Here is a 21,878-nt window from a genome sequence, read left to right as displayed (position 1 = left end):
TAGAGAATGAATTAATGTATTATATTAGTTATTATAACGAGGCATCATACAACATGTTACTTTAAACAAATTTCATAACGTCAAACATTTTGTAGAGTTGTATTTTTTGAGAGATAATTTTCAGTGATTATGACCGAAAAATTTTAAATAAATGTACGAAAATTACTTCACGCTTTAATAAGTTAGCGAATACAAGATCTCGTTTTGTTTTAAATTTTAAATTAAAACTACCCTATTGTTTGAAACCTACAAACAATAGAGTAGTTTAGTCAAAGTTAATATAAACATTATTATTTCATTTCTGCTAGTCAATATATAAACAATTTCGTGTAGTACTAGGAATCCGAAATACACCACTTTCTCTGTAGGGAAGCTATATTCTCCCCGAGTGCTATATTAGGCTATACTTTATCCCTGTATTCCTATGGAAACGGAAACTGTTTTTAGACATTTATAACATTTCCTAGAGAATCGATATATCTAACCAAATTTAACGCGGACTACTAGAAACTTAGTATAAATTTTATGTTGAAAAAAACTAGTATCAAAACGTTTTTTTATTGCTATAGTAAATGTTAAACAGATTTTTAAATTTTCCGCGTGTTTCCAGGTCACGTTTTCATTTGCCAGACTAACAGTGATTTCTAAACTTAAATTTATTTTAAAAATTAAAATAGTTATTCGGTATTTCGAGGCAGCAAAGTTTATTTTTACGCCTAGTGCGCATATTATTTGTCGAACAAGCAAATCCTAAGAGATTTCACGAGCAATCCAAAAAAGATATCTTTTAATACTCTTTATTACAAGTTAGCCCTTGACTACAATCAAGTGATGATGTAATCTAAAATGAAAGCGGGCTAACTTTTTAGGAGTTGAATGAAAATTCATATCCCTGTATACACGACATCGTACCAGAGAGCACTGTCACTTGGCGGTACGTGTTTGCCGGTACGGTGGTAACTAGCCACAGCTGAAACCTTCCACCAGACATTCTAAGCGCGAGGTTTTAAGAGATGAATTAATTTCTCTCACTACAGTGAAGAAAAGGTGACTTCGAAGGCTTCACCAAACTTACATTTTGTAAAACATTTGAATCGAATAGAAATTTTTCAAGAAATTTTCATTTTATAGCTTTCTACATACAGAACACAGGAAAAATTTGATAAATTCAATATTGTTAAATTGTTAAAGGTCACTTTTGAAGGGCAAGATGGAAAATTAAAAAATATTGAAAATTTTATCGAGTTGCAGATCAAATTAAGAGGTTTTGTAATATTAAAATTGAATAGGCTGATAATGATGGTAGTTAAAGTTGTGATACTTTGTTCTCAGAGAAAAATAAATCATTAAATAAAATAAAAATATTATCAAAATTTATTCACAAAGTGGGTTTCGTCATTCGTCGAAGGGGATTGGTCATAATATAGAAAAAAAATATCGGCAAACCTTCTATAAAAAATACGTATAGCGCACTCGCCGTATGATAAATTTTGCTGCCTTAGAACATAGTCCAAAAATTAAAACATTCATGCACTTATGAGAAAATTTCATCTCATCGTCAAATTTCTTCTGCTTGTCTTTATTTTTCGGAGTCTGATTCTCTTTGAAAGAACTTTCTCCTTCGTCGTTTTTCTTTTTTCGGGTTCCGTCAAACGGTCGAACACTATCTGAAATAAAATTCAAACGAATATCTTAGCATCCCATGGATTAATCATTCATACTGGTGTGGCAAAGAATAATTATGAACACGTTTGAAGCCTCCCACCAGACATCCTATGCGTCGCGAGGTTTCAAGGGCACGAAAGATGAATTAATTTTCAGCGGTACGCAATATAAATATTTTCATCTCATTATAGTGTAGAAAAGGTTACTTCAAAGAATTCACCAAACTAACATTTTGTAAAATACTTGTATCGAAAAGAAATATTTCAAAAACAGGTTTTTTTTTATTACATTTTAAATGGTTATACCTACTTTCAATTTTAATGAAACTTGGCATGATTTGAGACCATAATATTTCAAGTAAAGTTTGTAAAAAAAATTGTATGTGTACTACCTACCAGAAAAATACTAAAATTAATGCAATTCAAGATTACTTAAAATCTACTCCTAAAGGGTTTTAAGAGTAGAATTTTACCTTCTAGGAGTAGAATTTTATTGGTGTTGAAATTTTTTAATATAAATCGTTCATGTTATGAGTTACATAATTAAATAAAATATAATTACAAATTCAGATAATTACAAGTTTAGCAATTAAAAAAAACATTAAAGTATAACCATCGTTCGGAATCCTCTTCATCTCGCACTTGTCCGGTTATTTCTTAATGTTCTTTAAAAATTAAACTATTAATAATTTCCTGCTTTTCTTTTCTCGTCAAACTTTTTAGAAATTTCGATACGACGCCGTCTTCGTTGCCGAACATTTTCAATAGTTTAGAGAACGAATACGCCTTTCCAGCCTGGAGGCGCACCACTCTTTCTCCGAGCTTTAAGATATTGAATTCTTTAGTCTGCAAAAAAAAGGAGTATCGGAAACTTGTACCTGGAAAGATTTTCGAGAGTTTTGAGGCATATAGTTTTTCAACGATATGTCCTTTCAGAGTCATTTAACTATAAAACATTTATATTCAAAGTAGCAGAGCTTCGCTTTGACTTCTGTACATTTCTTCCCTTCAGCAGCAATTGCCATTTGAAGAGATATAGTCGACCAACTTTAAAAACTTACTCTGAGCACGTAAATTGCACACAAATTCCGTTGTCAATTAATTAGATGAAGTTGTCAGTAAGAATAATCAGTCTGTTAGAACTAGAAAGCTGAAATTAAGCATACCCATGCCGCATGCATGCAGGTATCTATATTAATTACGCCTTTAAAGCAGAAAAAAGAAAATTAAAAAAAAAATCGTTTTAGGTTCCTTCCTTAAAGGCAAATTGAGGTCGATTTTTTTTATCGTTAACATGGTGTAGGGTTTCGTTATCGTTATTTTTGTGCAATATATATGGGTTTAAAAATATATCAGAGTGCGCAATATACAGGGTGTTCGGGGGGTGCAATATTCAATACCTTGAAGTTATGGGAAATACTCTCGAGCACCCTGCACTAGGGATAAAGTGCTCTTTTAATCTACAGAACCCAAAATTGCGTGGCTCGACACGCACTTAGCCGGTTTTTTAATTCGTTTGTTGGTATTTTAATAGTAGCAGAGGGTCTGGGCCCTTGTAGCCTGCTACGGTGCTACCTTCAACATCACAAAATGAAAAACTACCACAATCCAAACTCCATAATAAGCTTTTTAATAAACCTTCCCCCCCTCCCCCTTTTCATTTGTAAATATAGTAAATCCAAGAAGTCAATTTGAGTTTGGATGAAGTGGTAGCAAAATACGTGACTTTTACCTGTTGTTTTAAGGACTCGTGGCCTAAGCCTGAAAATAAAAAAAAAAACAAGTATTACTAACATTAATTAAATGTATTTAAGTATAACGTTATATAAATGTATAAATCACTGCTGCGATAGAACTATTTCTCTATAATCATCATCATTAATAATCCATATTCGGCTCACTGTTGATCACGACTCTCCTCTCAGAATGAGAAGTCAATAGTCCGCCACGCTGGCCAAATGCGGACTGACAAACTTCACACACGTAGATATTTAAGAAAATTCTAAGTTAAGCAAGTTTCCACACAACGCTTTTCCTTAGCCGTTTGAGACACGTGATATATAATTTCTTAAAAGACACATAACTGAAAAGTTGGAGGTGCATGCACCGGATCAGATTCGAACCTACGCCCTCCGAATCGAAGGCAGAGGTCATGTCAACTGGCTATCACATCTCATTTCTCTATAATATTATTCCACATTTAATAGATGTTCTTCTTTCTAATTATATCTATCTAAAACGAGCAATTCTTACGAGTATATACAGAGTGTCCCGTAATTATTTTTTACCTATTTACAAAAGAATTATAGAATGTTCTTTGAACATTTTGAATTAATATTCGGTAAAGAATATAACCCCAGAGTTACGGGAAATACTCCCTAGCAACCAGTATATTACATAGTATGACTTAAGTTTTATAGAAACTAACATTATCTATACTAATATTATAAAGCTGAAGAGTTTGTTTGTTTGAACGCGCTAATCACAGGAACTACTGGTCCGATTTGAAAAATTCTTTCAGTTTTAGATAGTCCATTTATCGAGGAAGGCTATAGGCTATTTATTATCTCCATATTCCCACGGAAACGGGAACCACGCGGCTGAAACTGCGCGGCGTCAGCTAGTAAGTTAAATAAAGCTTATTACTTTTATAGCTATATTACTCACCCATTTTGTGGGCCAATGTCAGTGGCACTAACTTCACAGGATTTTGAGTCTTCACTCCATTTAGTATCTGGGGATAAAGAAGATTTTTTATCTTAATAAAGTTGAAAGTTTATGTCTACTTCTCTGGCCCAGTTGGTAGTACCATGGCTTTCAACAGAGAGGCCTTTTCGACGGCCTCCGTGGCAGTGGTATGCGCGGTGGATCTACAAGAAGGGGACCTGGGTTCGATCCCAGGTTAATCCGATTGAGGTTTTCTTAATTAAAAAAAAAATGGTCTAGGTCTGGCTGGTGGGAGGCTTCGGCCGCGGCTAGTTACCACTTTACCGGCAAAGACGTACCGCCAAGCGATTTATCATTCCGGTACGATGTCGTGTAAAAACCGAAAGGGTAATCGAAAGGTGTAGATTTTCATCCTCCTCCTAACAAGTTAACCCGCTTCCATCAGGTGAGACTGTAGTCAAGGGCTAACTTGTAAAGAATAAAAATAAAAAACAGGTCCTGGGTAATGGGTTTGATTCCCGGCTCGGGTCAGTTTAGGATTTTATATTTTATAATTTTGCTCAGGTCTGCTCTGGAGGTAGGCATCGCGGTCAGTTACAAGTACAACCCTACCAGCCAAGACGTATCGCAAAGCGATACGAGTATATAATGTTTCGGTAGATGCTGCGTAGAAACCGTCAGAGATATAGGTGGAATAATCTTGTTCCGAGCAAGCAAGCCCACTTCCATCTTAAGACTGCATCGTCACATCAGGTGAGATCACAGTCATTGGCTAAGTTGTCATAAAAAAAAGACTTTGATTCGTCAAAATATTACTAATAAACAAACTTATTGGACAAAAAGTCTCAAAAACTACAAATTACAGAATTACAATACAAAATAGAAAATTTCCCCTTACAGAGAATGAATGGTTGGCGATTGTCAGTAACTCAGTATGAAACTGTCATTCCTCAACGGTATGGAGGTTGAATAGGTACAGTATGAAACAATCTGTTTCAAGTGTTTTATTTGCCTCTTTTGGGGACAGTTAAGTGAGGATGAAATTTTTGTTGACCGATTGGCTATAATCTAGAAATAAATTGACAATGACAATATGCGCGCTGCCAACTTTCTGTTTATACTAAAGCTAAACTCGATGTGGAATCGTTATCAACAAACAAATAAATAAAGGGTATACACTAATTTAATTTATTTTGAATTTTGAACGGTCCTGAGCCGCCTGCATCCAGCGGATCCCTGCGCTTGGTACAGTCCACCTGTTGGGGGGTCGACCAACACTGCGCTTTCTAGTGCGAGGTCGCCACTCAAGCACCTTGGGACTCAAACGTCCATCGGCTCTTTGATGTATGTGTCCCGACTTTGCTACTACTTGTTGGTGAATAGATTACTTACTTGTTGCACATTTGCGCTCACGTTATGAGAGGGCTGCGCGCTTTTGGCAAACACAAATGGAAGTTTTAATTTGTTTGCCGCAGTTTTTATTGATTTTTTCTCGCTGACTTCCTTATTTTTTGACGCAACTGTGGCCTTTTGGTATCTTTTTATTTTGAGCTTCAACTGAAAGAAAATGCAAGGTGCGTTAATCAAATTTTGGATTAGTACCTATATTCTAGAAAATATGTTTATTTCTAAAATAAAATTACATGTCTGCCTGCCTTGCCTTTACCTATCCCTAGATACCCTAACCTTATCCTTATACGTGGCACCCCAGGCTGTTGGGTAAGTGTTAATCAATCAATGCCATGACGCGGCAAGGCAACCATGTTAGTAGCTGGATTAATTTAATATATTACCTACCGGCAATCTGTATATTACAGTTATTCTATACAAAGCCTAGTCAGCGTATGAAATACGAGTACCTACAGCGTACGTATGTCGTAGGCCTCGCTTACGTTTATTTCATGTAGTTCGTTTCGCTTCGTTCGTCGCCAGTTTTCCCTTCACTCTACTCGGATTTGTAGGCTAGTTGCATTCAGGAACTCTATCGCGAGCTTCTGGCTTTGTGCTTTACAAAAACACTCGAGGGGTAGGGCAAACAAGACTGAGTGGAGTTAAATTTAAACAAAAGTGAAGATTAAGCAATGAACTCATTACACGCTACATTCTCGAGAAGCACCATAATGAAATGTATATGTTCTGACTGCCCACTAGCACGTCACCTCATTGCTTGCTCTCGTTGTGTTATAGTTTTAAGGATTATATCTATACTAATATTATAAAGCTGAAGAGTTTGTTTGTTTGTTTGTTTGATTGAACGCGCTAATCTCAGGGACTACTGGTCCGATATGAAAAATTATTTCTGTGTTAGATAGCCTATTTATCAAGGAAGGCTATAGGGTATATATTATCTCTGTATTCCTACGGGAACGGGAACCACGCGGGTACAACCGCGCGTCGTCATAGATGATAAAACGGCTTGGTGTTGAACTGCACTATATGACTGTGTACTCAGTTCTAGATAAGTAAGTTTGTAAAATGGTGGCAAACAAAAAAAAATAAACCTTGGCTGAATGTGTTGTGGGCTCTTCTCGGAGCGAGGCGCATTGGAAACCTCGTAACTTTAATTTTAAGTTTTCGGCTTTAATTACCACCATTAAATCATGACATTACTTGACTTTTCAAAAGTGCTTGTGAACTAAGCCAAATTGAAACAAATGAAATTTGAATTTGAATTTGTACATACACTACCGGCTGCTCATCAGGTATTGTATAGGCAATGTATTATTAGTATAATAATTATATACGTTGCCTAAGCTTTGTATAAAATGCCGGCAATCTGTAACATATACCTACACTACATTAAATACATTCAATCAGACCATAATTTTCAAATTCTATCTAGAATCTAGATTGGAACTGTGTTCATTCACCAATATGGATGAGTAGATAAACCTACATACATAATCACCGTAAATATTACGTATAAAAAAATGACATACCTTGGTTTTCAGACTTGCGGAGCCTCTTCTCTTTTGTTCTCTTCCATTCAAAGAAGGTTCTCCAGCTGCTGTGTATTATATTTATTTTTTATTTATTTATTTAATATCAAGCAATACCACACATTACATTATACAATATAATAATAATTGTACAAGTTACATTTTATTACATAATGCAAGTTATGGATACCCAGTTTGTACGTAGCCTTTTGTCGAGTGAGTGATAGGGAGACCGATTTTATTTTTTGTTTTTATTTATCATTCAAGTAGTCATTTACCGTGTAATAGCACTTTTCGACTAGAAAGTCCCTTAATTTCTTTTTGAAAGCAATATCTTTCTCCTCATTACGTATACGGTCTGGAAGGTTATTGTAAATTTTTATTGACATTGCGTATGGGCCGGAGCTGTGGAGTATTAATTTTGAAAAAGGGTAAATTAGTTTATTTTCGTTTTTTTCGAGGAAGCGCCGTGGTTTATAAGAGTTTTCGACTTTTTTGTAAAAATGAATTTTTTTTCTCACAAATTTACATATTTCAAAAATATATATGCAGGGTCAATATTTTTAGTTGTTTGAAATACGGTTGGCATGATTCAGTCTTACTTACATGTACATACGTGTATACTTATATTTATGGCGCCTGCCGGTTACTTCTCAAGTTAATAATATAACTACTTTTTACACTGTTGGTTACAAATGAATAAATAGCAAAATACAAAAAAAAAAATAAGTAGAATAATAAATTACCTGGCTCGCCATGAACGCCGACTGCTCCGTCTCCTGACCCTCGCCAGTCATTAGAGGTTCCTATCAAAATTATAAGATATAGCAAATATATTTTTTTTCATTTTTTAATTATTAATTACACTATAAATGTTTTGCTTCCTTATCTTACAGTACTCGCAGAAAACTAAGAACAGTTTAAATAACATGAATACTTTAAAAAACTAAAAAAAACACGCTTGATACCCATAGCATGGGGGTGGATTTCAAACAACCAGTCCGCCACCTTGGGAAGGCTGCCATATTGGATGTATCGTGTGCGAAATTTCATCCTAATCGAAGACCAGGAAGTGGTCAAATTAGGATTCCAAGATTTTCTTACACACATAGTGAAGCTAATAGAAGCGTGAAAATATTCACTTTACCGAATATTAAATAATAATAATATTAATAAAACTGACCAAGTGCATATTGGGCCACGCTCAGTGCTGGGTTCCGTAAAGTAAATTAGTTTATTATATTGCACAAAAACATCTGATACTTCACATCATGGAATAGACAGATATTAAACGAACTCATATTTGTTACGTGTGTACATCATAAACAAGTTCACTGTTGAGCACACGTCTCCTCTCGGAATAAAAGGGGTTAGGCCAATAGTCCACCACACTGGCCTAATGACTATTGGCAGACTTCACAAACATAGAGAAATAAGAAAATTCTCAGGTATGCGGAAACCTGCATACCTGAGAAACAAAAACATCGTGAGGATTTCCTCACGATGTTTTCCTTCACTGTTTAAGACATGTGATATTTAATTTCTAAAATGCACTTATCTGAAAAGTTGGATGTACATGCCCCGGACCGGATTCGAATCTACGTCCTCATAATCGAAGGCAGAGGTTATATCCACTGGGCTATGACATAATATGTCACCTGTACCCACAAATATATATACGCAGGGGCAAAAAAGAAACAAAATCCTTACAAAAAATGAGGTGCATACCTGGCTGTGGCGAAGCAGGGTTCCCATTATCAGTAGAATACATATTCGGCCTGAAATATAATAAATAATTTATAATTTATTCCTTAGACGATGTCTGGCGCAGTTGGTAATGCTTATGCTGTGATTGTTTCAACAAAAGTGTCCTGTGTTTGATACCCAGCTCGGTCCAATTTAGGATTTCACATTTACTAAATTGGCTTAAGTCTGTACTTTTTTTGGCTGGCCGAGATTAGCGGCAACGGCGTAGACAGGGATAGGCTAGGGGTAGGTTGAGGCTGGGGTAAGGGTAGGGAAGAAGTAAGAGCAAAGAAACCAAAGTGTGGCTTGACCGAGTCCGCTAGTAAATACGAATATTTCATTTGTTATGCTTTCACGCTTTAAATGCTCGATCGATAAAAATCATAAAATTGTAATTATTTGATTAATTTTAACGGTACATCAATCATAGTGCACAGCCATCTTATTAATGTACTTGAAAAAAAAAATACTGTTGAGAACCAGAGTAATATCTAATCAAATATTATGGAAAAAAAATATGTTCAAGTCAATGTATTAAAAAAAGTATTAAAAATTAAAAACATTTGCTCACCGTGGTTCGAAGGGAACAAAAACAACATCATCCTCTGAATCCGACGACTGGACGTATGTTTCCATATTGGCTTCTGGCAGAAAAAAAATAAGTGTTAAATTTATAAAATAAACATGTAAATGTAGCTAGGTAGGTATTGGAGTATCCTCTCGAAATCTATACTAATACTAGCGGACCCTTTCAAGCTTCGCTTTGACTTATGTGCACTTCTTCCCTATCCCCACCCTACACTATTCCTACCGTACCCCTAGGGTTTAGGGGTTTGAAAAATAGATGTTGGCCTATTCTCATAGATACCGGATAAGCACAAAAAATTTCATCAAAATCGGTCAAGCCGTTTCGGAGGAGTATGGTAACGAAAACTGTGACACGAGAATTTTATATTTTAGATTATAAAGCTGAAGCTCAGGAACTACTGCTCCGATTTGAAAAATTCTTTCAGTGTTAGTTAGCCTATTTATGTAGGAAGGTTATTTTATAAAGTTATATTCCCACGTGTACCACCACCACGCGTAGGTGCGTAAAAAATTTACACACTATCTTGAATTTGTGTCAAATAAGTATACTTACTCGTTTTAAACTCTTATAGTATATCTAGATAAGAGACAAAGACAGTATTCACCGTGAGATGGAGAGAAAGGAAGCCTCCTTAGTTTGGTATTAATCTGCAAAAAAATACATGAGTCAAATACTAGGTGCTGAAAATTAGAGAGAAACAAAAAAAAAAATTTAATGGTGGTAACCCTCCAAGAGTAAGAATTAAAAAAAAACTTACCTTTCTCTTGAGTATGACGTCGACGTTAGGTGTTCGTACTTGCGGTGCTTCTGAAAAGTAAATAAATTTTGACACTATCAAGGGAATCAAAACTGATAGGGCAACGATTTTATACTATTAGATATGTTAAGTAGTTAATCTAATAGCTTTAGGTAGTTAATATCAGGTAAGGACCTAGTTTTGATATTATTTTAATATAAACTTGTTTTAATATTTCTTATTAAATATTCTTTAATAAAAACAGAAAGTTCCTGGTTCTAAACTACCTCCCCACCAATTTTCAACTGAATCTGCATAGCTGTTCTTGAGTTGAGCGGCCACTAATCAACTTTTTTGTAATACTTACATTTTTAATCTTTTGATATAACTTTTTTCTAAAACTTACATTTTTAATATTTGGATATATAGGTTTGTCTGAATTGAATAATTCAAAAAGTTAAATAAAGATATTGAATCAGTCTTGAATCTGCAGTAATTTATTTTGCTAAACAATAAAACCAAGATACAAATAAAGAGCCTTTTCTAACTGCAGAATCTCCATTATTTTTTAAAATAAAAGAACACATATTGTTCCTTGACTATTATAGTTAGACATACGCTGTCTCAGCACTTTTTTGCAATTAAGAAAATATCCTGTTCTACTGGTCCCTCGCAATGTTTGAAAGCTGATATAAAATGTATACTACAACCTTTCTTGATGAGTACTGTTAACCAACAAAGAAATTAGAAATGAAGGTAGAAAATGCATGTCCTTTCATAACTTATTTATTTTAAATTATGTATGGTTTGTTTTTAGAATGTTACATGTAATATATAATTGTTCTAAGCTTATTAATCCAATTTATTTTCATTAATTTAAGAAAAACTTAATTATAATTATTATTAAGTGTGAAATGACTAGTGATTTATACCCTCATTTTAAATTTGTTTGTTGGTAAACAGTATAGGTAACTTACTTTTTTGCCTCAGGGATTTTGGCACATTATCCAAAATTTCAATGTTTGAAACACTTTCGGGAACTGTAGTTGTACTGAAAAGTTTAATTTTACTATGAGCAGATGCCATGAAAATAATTTTAGTTAAGTAAATAATTTATTTCACCAACCAACAGCAAACATATTAATGATTAAATTTAAATAAATTAAAACTAAGAATTAATAGTACCTCTATATTAAATTTTATCATTCATCATTAACAATCCATATTAGGCTCACTGCTGAGCACTAGTCTCCTCTCAGAATCAGAGAACTAGCCCAACAGTCCAGTCACAATTTAATTTTATAATAAATAAAAAAATCTAATAAATACATGCCATCTAATTGTTGACCCATGGGCAAGGTACCCAAAACGCTGGCACTATCAACCAGCCAGAACATAAGGTTTATAATTTTTTTGGTATCTGATGACCATGGCCCTAAAGCACCTAAAGTCTCAAAGGCATGCGCCGCAAATAGTCATCAGATAAAACCGAGTATTTACCACGCTTACTAAATCGATTGATTGTAAGCGTTTCGTCAAAAGTCGGCTTATTGAAAAAGTGATTTTAAAATATCAAATTAAGAAGCAATTTATGGTGATTATTATTTCCTGAATAGCTTAATACCACTCAACAAATTGGAAAGTACCTACTAAAAAAGAAGTCACTAGCGTAAAAGGTTCCGGAAAAGAAGTCTTATCTACATAATTACTTACGTGAAGCAAGTGACAAAATCCCAATAAAACCATGTGCTCTAGAAATATCACCACTAACTTACATAATATGCTTACTGAAATGGCTAGGCTTAATAAAAAACGTAGTTTTTAAACAACTTATAACGCAAAGTAATCGTATGTATTTCGGATATTCGCGAATAAGACGGTTTTTTATTCAAAAGGCTGTCAAATTAAGACCATAGAGTAGTATAATACATAAGACGTACCTATGTTTTCATCGCGAAGCGAAACTTGTGTTTGACCACAGATCACTATAGACTAGAAATTTGACTACCTGCCCTATGATAGCTAAAGTCTATTTTTTTTAAAGCAGAGACTGAAATGACAATTAGAAACGTCAAACATAAAAATAATGTGACCAGCATACAAAGAATAAGGTTGTCCTAACGATTTTGATTCGATTAAAATCGATAAAAATAATACAATGATACTTATAAGAAATAAAATAAATGTACAAAATGTGGAATTATGATATCAATAACCAAAGTCACCGACATAGCTCAACGTGTCACAAAGCTAAAGTGACAAAGGGTGGGGCACATAGTTCGAAGAGCCGATGGTCGTTACGGTCCCAAGGTGCTGGATAGGCGACCCTGCTCTAGAAAATGCAGTGTTGGTCGACCGCCCATTGGGTGGACTGACGACATCAAGCGAGTCGCAGATATTAGCTATTATAATATGCAGGCGGCTCAGGATCGTGATGTTTGGACCCTACAAAAGGCCTATGTCCTGCAGTGGACGTACATCGGCTGATATGAGAGATGATGATGAACATAGCTATAATAATCCTTATACGTTTTTTTACAGCTTATAAATTACTTTATACTATCCAATAATTAATAGTTTGCAAGAAACACTTTTCATCGTAATCGAATTTAAATACAATTTATTGAATACATTGATAAAATCGTGAATTAGTTAAATATTTTCATCAATAATAATAAATTTTTTGGTCCTTAACTGACAAATCGATACTAAGCAATCATTTAAATCCTGAATATCGATTTTGTGACGTCCCTATTTACTGCATATAAAAATCGGGCAACACATGAAACGTCATTTTTGTCTCTGTAGAGAAAAAACACACTATAATCCTGGTTTACATTTGATAGTATTAACCTTAGATACATAGATAATAGAGGATATGTGACAAGTAATTATTGTTGAGGTATCCGGTAACCATGTTTGGTCTCTAAATTGAGCTAGGGCTGTTTTATCGATAATAATTAAGCACTCGATATAAAATTAATAAATTATACAAAATATTATGTTTACTAAAATGAAACATTTTAAATTCTGTCTTACATTATTATAAATTAAAATTCCATACAATTGATTTTTTCATTAAATTGTTTTGTATCTAACACAGATTAATCAATAATATACAGATGGATCGTACGGAACATGACGGTGTCGTACCCGCTACGAATATGAAATTCAAAAACGAATACGTTCTCTTGTCAGTACGATACGAACCGTATAGAAGTTGCAAAACTTACAATTTTTGATACAAGGACGTTATACATAACAAAAAGTAATAGCTAGTTGACACTTTTTTATAAATGGTCTTTTAAAATTTGATTATCGTTCTAGAAATTTTTTTTTCATATTTTTTTGAGACGTTATTACAAGAAAATTTTAGTTCTTAAGTATGATTTTGACAATATAATACAATACTTGTATTCCATTTTGGGAAACAGCATTGTCATGACTCTCTGATAACAGATTAAGATTTACTTCTTGCAAGGGTTGTCTTACTTGTTGCTCAGGTGATAAATTCTGCAATAGGTAATTTTTATTCTTTGGTTATCTACTAAAATATTACTATAAATGCAACATTAGTATTTATATGAGTACATAAAGCAACCAACCAGCAAAATCTTTTTTCATATTTTTGAATGATATCTTTCTCTTACACTATTGGACACAATAAAAAAATTATATAAATAAATGTTCAAACTAAAATTTGCTAGAATTCAGATATTTTAAAATGAGGGAATTCCTATATTATCACAAACAAGAATGAATACGATGAAAAAAGATTCTCACCGGGAGAGATGGACAGGCATTGTTTTTGAGGCGCGGAAAGCATGTTAAATTAATGTGATCCTTCTTAAAATGATCACTACATATGCAGCTGTATCGTGATGGCTTGAAATTAGGCCTGTTAATGCTGTTTAGCCATTTTTGTCTTAAATTATGATTTTTTGGAAATCTGAAAAATATAAAATAACTATACTTATAGAACATAAAATAATTTATTAATTTATACGTTTTCGCTTATTTCGATGATATAGCAAAACAAATCATCACACTCACTATTCATCGATATTGTAAACAACACTTTCGTAGTCCTGTCGATAACATTACAACCCGCGGCACGTAACTTTAGCGCTGACCGTTTATGCGCAGAAGTCTAAAATACGGTATCGGAGGGGGGCTGCAGGTATGAAGGGCGGGCGTGCGTAGCGTCCGTAGCGGTGATTGGCTCTCTAGTCGTATTCGGTCCCCGGCACTGATACGACGCTCCGCGAACTCCCAGTGTACAGTCGCGTTCTGAATTGTTTTGTTATTGCTATTAATTTTTATTGTTGGTTTTCGTTAAGTTTATTTGTTAAATATATATATTTTAGTTTGTTTGAGACTTTACAGTGAATATGTCTAGAAGAAATACTGTTTTGAGAAGACAGGCACGGAAAATGGTTTATGACGTGCATTGTTTTTAAAAAGAGAATCTTCTGAATTAATATATTCTTTAAAACAGCTCAAAAGTGAGATTGGCGAAGCTACGAGTATTTAGAACTTACATATCTAGACTTACATTTATCTGAATTAAAAAATTATAATTGCAATAATGTTTTTATTTTTTACATTCTATATACTTGTTGAAAAAACGATGTCTTTGAAAATATTTGGAAATTTGAACTATAAACTACTCGTATAACACCTACACTGTGAACTTTGTAATATAGAAGTAATAACCACAATATTTTATTTAATAAGTATAATATAATTATGCGTGCGTGACAGTACCTATGCACAGCTATACCCCACATTTCGTTTATAGCTAGACTTACTATTTAACATAAACATTAAAATAATGTCATTAAAATTATTTACTTATTAATTAATAAACGTAATAATTGTATTGTGTGCGCGACAGTACCGATGCGCAGCTATCCCCACCGTGTTTCGCTCAGCGCTAAAGTTACGTGCCGCGGGTTATACGTATACGGTCAAACCAAAACTCGTGAAATAATTCAATTCTTTAACGGATTGCCCATAAAACCACGTATTTAGTTATAAAGTTACATAAAAAATAAAGCTTTAAATTAGTCAATGGGCCTAATTAAAAAAAATACCTTTAAAATACTCAATATCAAGAGAAAAATCAAAGATTTTAATACTAACTTGTGAAATGAAATTCCCGCTAGTTTTGTTTGGGTTTTGTTGGTGCAGGCAACAACTGCACACTTCACCATTGTATAAATTTAATTTATTTTGCGATTCACAAGCTTATTTTGTTATTATTTCCGTAATAATTCGAATAACGTTACACCGGAACCACAACAATAGCCATTTTTGGTCACTAAAAACAAAAGATAATTTGGTCACAACTGACATAATTGATGTTGTCATGTAAAATATGTCTAACCTCTTTAAGCAATGACTAAAAAAATATCTATCTCGCTCCATTAAGGTAGCTTTCTTTAAGTTAGAGAGGTTACGAAAAAATTTTGTTTATTCTTTAAAAAGTTAAATCCTTCACCAATTTTGACGTAAAATGCCACAGGTCCATATATATAGGTGTCAAAGGTATTAACGCTATACTTGATTAATATTGTAATAATTAGAGGGTAGACCTGTAGAAGTAAATCAACGGTATTGATGGATAGTGTTACTTTGTGTATTTGTCATCCCTGACATAAAGCGTAGAACCTATAGTATATTCAATAATCGTGCGAATTTTCTGACAGATGCTAATGTCACTTTGTAAAATAATGATACCATATTTATTGTCATAGTGATGTCCTGTTCTGTATAGGTAAAAAATAGTGCCTCAGATCATTCACTCTCAAAGAAGAATTTTGAACAGAAATTTCTATCATAGCGCTTATTGACAGACGAAAGAAAATTTGTGTAAATTATGTAAATCAATCAATTTTTAACCTATTTGCCCTGATCTCTGAGGGTACCACTACTTCCGATTTGAAAATTTATGCCAAGCTACTCAAGCCTACCTCTACCCTACGTAAGTACCCTTTTCTATGTCCTCCTGGTTCTAAGGTACCTCTCCACCAATTGTCAGCCAAGGTCCAGCCGTTCTTGTGTTGTAAGTATTGTAACGAACCCGACTTAATATAGATACTAATATTATATAGGGGAAAGATTTGATTGTTTGTTTGTTGGCATTTGCATTGAATAAACAATGACTGACTATTCAAATGTTCGACTCTGTGATGGTCAAAAAACTACAATTTAAAACAAATATCTAGAACCTAAGCCAACGCAAACACTAAGTTTAGAATCGTCTGATGATGAAAATAAAGATGAAGAAAAAGTAGAGACAGAAAAAAATAACAATAAATAACAGATGTAACAGTTATTTATTAAAATTATTTACTAATTTGGTTCAGAACATATTGAGTGAATCATGATCGTTCACTTTGTCACATCACTATTTTTGATTCAATAAAAAATGGTATCACAGGAAACTTCAAAAGAGATCGCTGAATTCATTATTCGACTATAGTTGAGACTTAATACGATATCACGATATATTTAGCCCGCGTGATTTAGTCTGTTCCCCGATATTCAGACGTGGAAGTTGATCATGTGCTGGCAAGTATTTAACAATGTTTTTCTACAGTTCTGACGTGCTTTTATTTTAGACATTTTGTAAGTTTACTACTTTATCCAAAGCCACACCTTCGGAAAATAGAATAATCTATATTTCAGCCATCGGCCACGTACAACGGCCAATCAAGAAGAAGAAGATCGCAGCCATCAGGTTGAATTGCTAGCGAATAGAAAGCCTATTTGCCGCCAATTATTTGGCTTATTGTTTTATATCCATTTCTATGAATGCAGGTTCAATGAACGGCTTACGCGTTCTATTCGCTGACGAATTTAACCCGATGTCGGTGAAATAGTGATCATTTGGGTTGTTAATGCAAGGATAAGCTCATCTATGCTATGCTATGCACAACTTGACATTAAGATGAATGTGTTTCAATGTTACATACTCGTACCAAATGGCCAGAATGCTTATAACACTAATTGATTACAATTACCAAAATTATTTTTTTTAATAATATTATGATTTCAATGCTTTATATATAAAATGACCAATACTAGATATTTAAAAATAATCATTGCTGTACCTTCTATTATGCCTTATTTTCTTCTTATTTTTCAGTAATTTAATAATACTTAATTTCTTTTTTAAATCAATACAATGAGATTCAGCCAGTTCAAACTTCTTGGTGGCTTCGTGTAATAATCCTGATTTTAAAGGATAGGTAGTTAATAATGTTAAAGAATAAATCTACTCGTATCACATACGATTTAGTACAAGTACAATAGTAAGTCATTATCAGCCCATATTCGGCTCACTAATGTGAACGAGTATTCTCTCAGAATGAGAGGGGTTATAGCAAGTTCGTTGATAACACTCCAATGATATGCGGGCGACGGTGATATGCGAAGTTGCCAAGCTATAGGCAATAGTTAACGCTAGTTCAATGCGGATTGGCAGACTTCACACTCGTAGAGAATTAAGAAATTTCTCAAGTTTCCTCACGATGTTTTTCCTTCACCGTTTGAGACATACAGACAGATATTTAATTTCTTAAAATGCACATAACTGTAAAGTTATGTGCATTTTAACTGTAATGTTATGTGCATTTTATGTTTTTGTGTAAGACCCCGGACTAGATTCGAACTCCGAAATCTGAGACAGAGGTCATATCCACTGGCCTATCATGGCTGTACTAATAATAATAGCGATAAACTAGCGGACGCCCACCAATACGTCCACATGAAATTCAGTTTTTTTTACAAATCCCGCGGAAGGAACCCTGATTTTTTTCGTATAAAAACTTCAACTAGATTAGGCATCTCTGCAAAGACCTCAGCTTAGGTTTCCGCCGAATCCAAGTATAGAAATCTCATGGTCTACAAACGCTAAGCAAAGTGGCTGGTAGTAAGCTGGCAGTAGAGAATTATTACGCTTTTGGAGAACAGAACCACCACGCTCCTGTGCCAGGCCTCGGATGTTGTGCCTTCGTGAATGACGGAAATCAACAATCGCTGAAGGACCTTATGTATCCGTTATCCACCCGCCTTCAGGAGTTCTGTTGTGATTCCGTCTTCACCTGTTGCCTTGTTGCTTGAGAGTCTATAATCTCGTATAGGCTGACGTAAGGGATATCTTTGGCATAGTGTCGGCTCAGCTTGTTTTTGGCTCCAGGATCTTAACCCAAATTGTCAATAGACTTTAGAACTTCTCGATCTCACTCAAGATCTCTGGCTTGGAAGAAATGAGATTACCCTGATCAGTCTTCAAACTCGTCAACTGTCTTCGCCCAATAGACAGATTTCTTGCGAACAGTTTCAAGCCTCGATTATTTTCCATTGCAGTCTTGATACGCACCGTATTGCAGCAAACCCAAACCGCAAACCTGTTGTCTGTGACTAAGCCTGAGAGATTTTTTAACGGACGTTGAATAAGCGTATAAATGGAACAAATGCATTGCCAAATATAGAAGAAGAAGAAGAAGAAATATACTTTATTGTACATTAAAAACAAAAAAAATAAACAATAACTTATAATAACACTTAGAAACTAATGTACAAATGGCGGTCTTATCGCTAAAGAGCGATCTCTTCCAGACAACCACTGTGGAAGAGAAAAAAAAAAACGTAAGCACCGATTCGGGTATACGCACACAAAAAATAAGAAAAGTTAAGTAATTTAAATACATAAATATTAAGCAATAATACATAATAATAATACATAGACTATACTTAACTACTTCATACATATATACAAAGAAATACATATATACATACATACAATATGCTTTTATAGCACGACACATTTTTATCGAGCAGTGTTGCACTTTCAATTCTGGGCGTTGGGAATAGACCATATCCAACTTGATCCATACGCTACGCCCGCCAACGATGGGTTTTAACGCATCGCTTTTTTAAATCTCATGCGAATGAGGCCTTAGAGATGTGTATATTTATCTGACGGTAACGCAACGCGTCTCCGGATGACTGCAATCTACATTTCTTTTGTTCTTTAATGAGTTCGAGTGTTTGGTCTTCTTGGTTCTTATAATACGGTAGGTTTTGAAAAAGTAAAACCCAACTGTATGCACAGTTTCCACCAGCTTGTTGTTAAAATCATCCACAGCAATGCAAATTGCTTTTCTTCACGACATCGTACCGGAACGTTAAATCGCTTGGCGGTACATCTTTGTCGGTATGGTAACTAATCACGGTCGAAGCCTCCCACCAGCCAGACTTGGACCAATTAAGAAAATCTCAATCGGCCCAGGCGGGGATCGAACCCATACCACTAAGCCACGGAGGCCATCAAAACTTTGCTAGGTAAACAAAGCGAAAAACGTTCTGCAATTCTAGTTGAAGGCTAACGGGTTTCACCAGTTGGTATACCGATCCAGCTACACCTTGATATTCCACGTGTCCCTTACCATTCGGTGATCACTGCCGTTTTAACACTCAAGGTTGATCAGACATCGTTGAATATATGCCGTCCGGTAGTCAAGACTGATGTATAAGCCCTTAAATAGTTGCAGTATGCAGTATATCTTTTTAAATTAAATTTGTTAATTTCAAGTAGGCTTAATTAGTAGCATTTATGAAATGACAAACTTGTTTGCAACAATTTTACTATCGTCGAATCGATAGTAAAATCAAAGCAAAATTCTACTGAACTCCAGCGGCGCTAATGTATAATATTCCCTAATAATAAGATTGTTGAAAGCTAGTGAGACACTGTAAATACACATTATTTTTTCATACAAATTAACTCACCAGAGTTGACGGTTTGCAAAGTCACAAGGCTGTTGGAATTCCTGTGAGCTGTTCTGCTATTTCCTGGAATAAGATAAATAGTTTATCAAAGTTCGTAGTTCATACACATTAAGAAATTATCATTAGATACGTTTCACAAAACGCAACGTCACTAACCGACATTTATTTTAAAACTGTCGTTCATTTTTAACCAAAAATTTCATATCATCCGAAAGTAAGAGATTTTTAAAAAAGATTTATCGAAAATAAAATTAATGCTAAAATAAAATAATATTAAAATCGCTTAACAAAGCATTACGTCTAAAATGACAATAAACAACAGTACGTGAACTTCAAAGAGTAAATTATTGTCTTTGCAACTAAAATATTGAGCTAAAACAAAAAACAATAAACAAAGGTTTATTCATTGATCTTTGTGGGTTAGGCCCTTTGACACCTGTATATAATGGACCTGTGGCATTTTACGTCAAATTTGGTCAAGGATTTAATTTTTTAAAGAATAATCAAAAATTTTTCGTAACCTCTCTAACTTAAAGAAAGCTACCTTAATGGAGCGAGATAGATATTTTTTTAGTCATTGTGTAAAGAGGTTAGACATATTTTACATGACAACGTCAATTATGTCACTTGTGACCAAAATATCTTTTGTTTTTGGTGACCAAAAATGGCTATTATTGTGGTTCCGGTGTAACAGTATTCGAAATATTACGGAAATAATAACCAATAGCTTGTGAATCGCAAAATAAATTAAATATTATACAATGGTGAAGTGTGCAGTTGTTGCCTGCGCAAACAAAACTAGCGGGAATTTCATTTCACAAGTAAGTATTAAAATCTTTGATTTTTCTGTTGATATTGATTATTTTAAAGGTATTTTTTTTGAATTAGACCCATTGACTAATTCAAAGCTTTACAATAGGTGGTTTTATGGGCAATCATTTAAAGAATTGAATTATTTCACGAGTTTTGGTTTGACCGTATACGTAGTGTTGGGAAAGTATTGTTTACAATATCGATGAATAGTGAACAATTGATTTGTTTCACTATATCATCGAAATAAGCGAAAACGTATAAATTAATAAATTATTTTATGTTCTATATGTATAGTTATTTTATATTTTTCAGATTTCCAAAAAATCATGTTTTAAGACAAAATAGCTAAACAGCATTAACAGGCCTAATTTCCATCACGATACAGCTGCATATGTAGTGATCATTTTAAGAAGGATTACATCAATTTAACATTATGCTTTCCGCGCCTCAAAGACAATGCCTGCCCATCTATCCTGGTGAGAATCCTTTTTCATCGTATACATTCTTGTTTGTGATAATATAGGAATTCCCCCATTTTAAAATATCTGAATAATAGCAAATTTTATTTTTAACATTTATTTATATAATTTTTTTTATCCAATAGTGTAAGAGAAAGATATCATTCACAAATTTGAAAAAAAGATTTTGCTGGTTGGTTGCTTTATGTACCTACTCATATAAATACTAATGTTGCCTTTATGGTAATATTTGAGTAGATAAAGAATAAAAATTACCTATTGCAGAATTTATTACCTGAGCAACAAGTAAGACAACCCTTGCAAGAAGAGAACCTTAATCTGTTATTAGAGAGTCATGACAATGCTGTTTCCCAAAATGGAATATAATTAGTATTGTATTGTATTGTCAAAAACATATTTAAAAACTAAAATTTTCTTGTAACAACGTCTCAAAAAAAATGTTTA

The 21,878-nt window shown here is 33.9% G+C and overlaps 1 protein-coding gene across 7 annotated transcripts; it reads right to left on the bottom strand.

Moving 5' to 3' along the window:
- On the bottom strand, positions 1-12,350 carry LOC112048230 (uncharacterized). Of its 7 annotated transcripts, none has more exons than XM_024085710.2 (13): positions 12,282-12,350; positions 11,319-11,392; positions 10,363-10,412; positions 10,210-10,252; positions 9,588-9,660; positions 8,999-9,048; positions 8,017-8,076; positions 7,271-7,338; positions 5,724-5,888; positions 4,332-4,398; positions 3,397-3,425; positions 2,278-2,510; positions 1-1,667 (listed from the first exon to the last, which is right to left on the bottom strand). In XM_024085710.2, exons 5-12 carry the CDS (start codon positions 9,650-9,652, stop codon positions 2,322-2,324), a joined length of 693 nt encoding a protein of 230 aa, XP_023941478.2. In that variant the 5' UTR covers positions 9,653-9,660; positions 10,210-10,252; positions 10,363-10,412; positions 11,319-11,392; positions 12,282-12,350; the 3' UTR covers positions 1-1,667; positions 2,278-2,321. The 7 variants fall into 7 exon arrangements, with proteins under 7 accessions (XP_023941478.2, XP_023941494.2, XP_052746416.1 ...); XM_024085726.2 differs by lacking the exon at positions 12,282-12,350 and adding an exon at positions 12,055-12,253 and having other exon boundaries at positions 7,271-7,335; XM_052890456.1 differs by lacking the exon at positions 12,282-12,350 and adding an exon at positions 12,051-12,252.
- Between the last annotated feature and the right edge of the window lie 9,528 nt (positions 12,351-21,878).

Source organism: Bicyclus anynana, chromosome Z (assembly GCF_947172395.1).
Source record: "Bicyclus anynana chromosome Z, ilBicAnyn1.1, whole genome shotgun sequence".
NCBI classification, from domain to species: Eukaryota; Metazoa; Arthropoda; class Insecta; order Lepidoptera; family Nymphalidae; genus Bicyclus; species Bicyclus anynana.
The sequence above is the reverse complement of the archived record's forward strand: the minus strand, read 5'-3'. Positions and strand labels throughout refer to the sequence as shown.

What these genes read in the sequence shown, in the direction of transcription:
- LOC112048230 (XM_024085710.2), bottom strand. Translation starts at nt 9,652, where the DNA reads ATGGAAACATACGTCCAGTCGTCGGATTCAGAGGATGATGTTGTTTTT. An exon ending in CCGCAAGTCTGAAAACCAAG is followed by an intron (nt 5,889 to 7,270) that starts GTATGTCATTTT and finishes ATTTTCTTTCAG; the next exon opens with TTGAAGCTCAAAATAAAAAG. An exon ending in GACATTGGCCCACAAAATGG is followed by an intron (nt 3,426 to 4,331) that starts GTGAGTAATATA and finishes TTTTATTTTCAG; the next exon opens with GCTTAGGCCACGAGTCCTTA.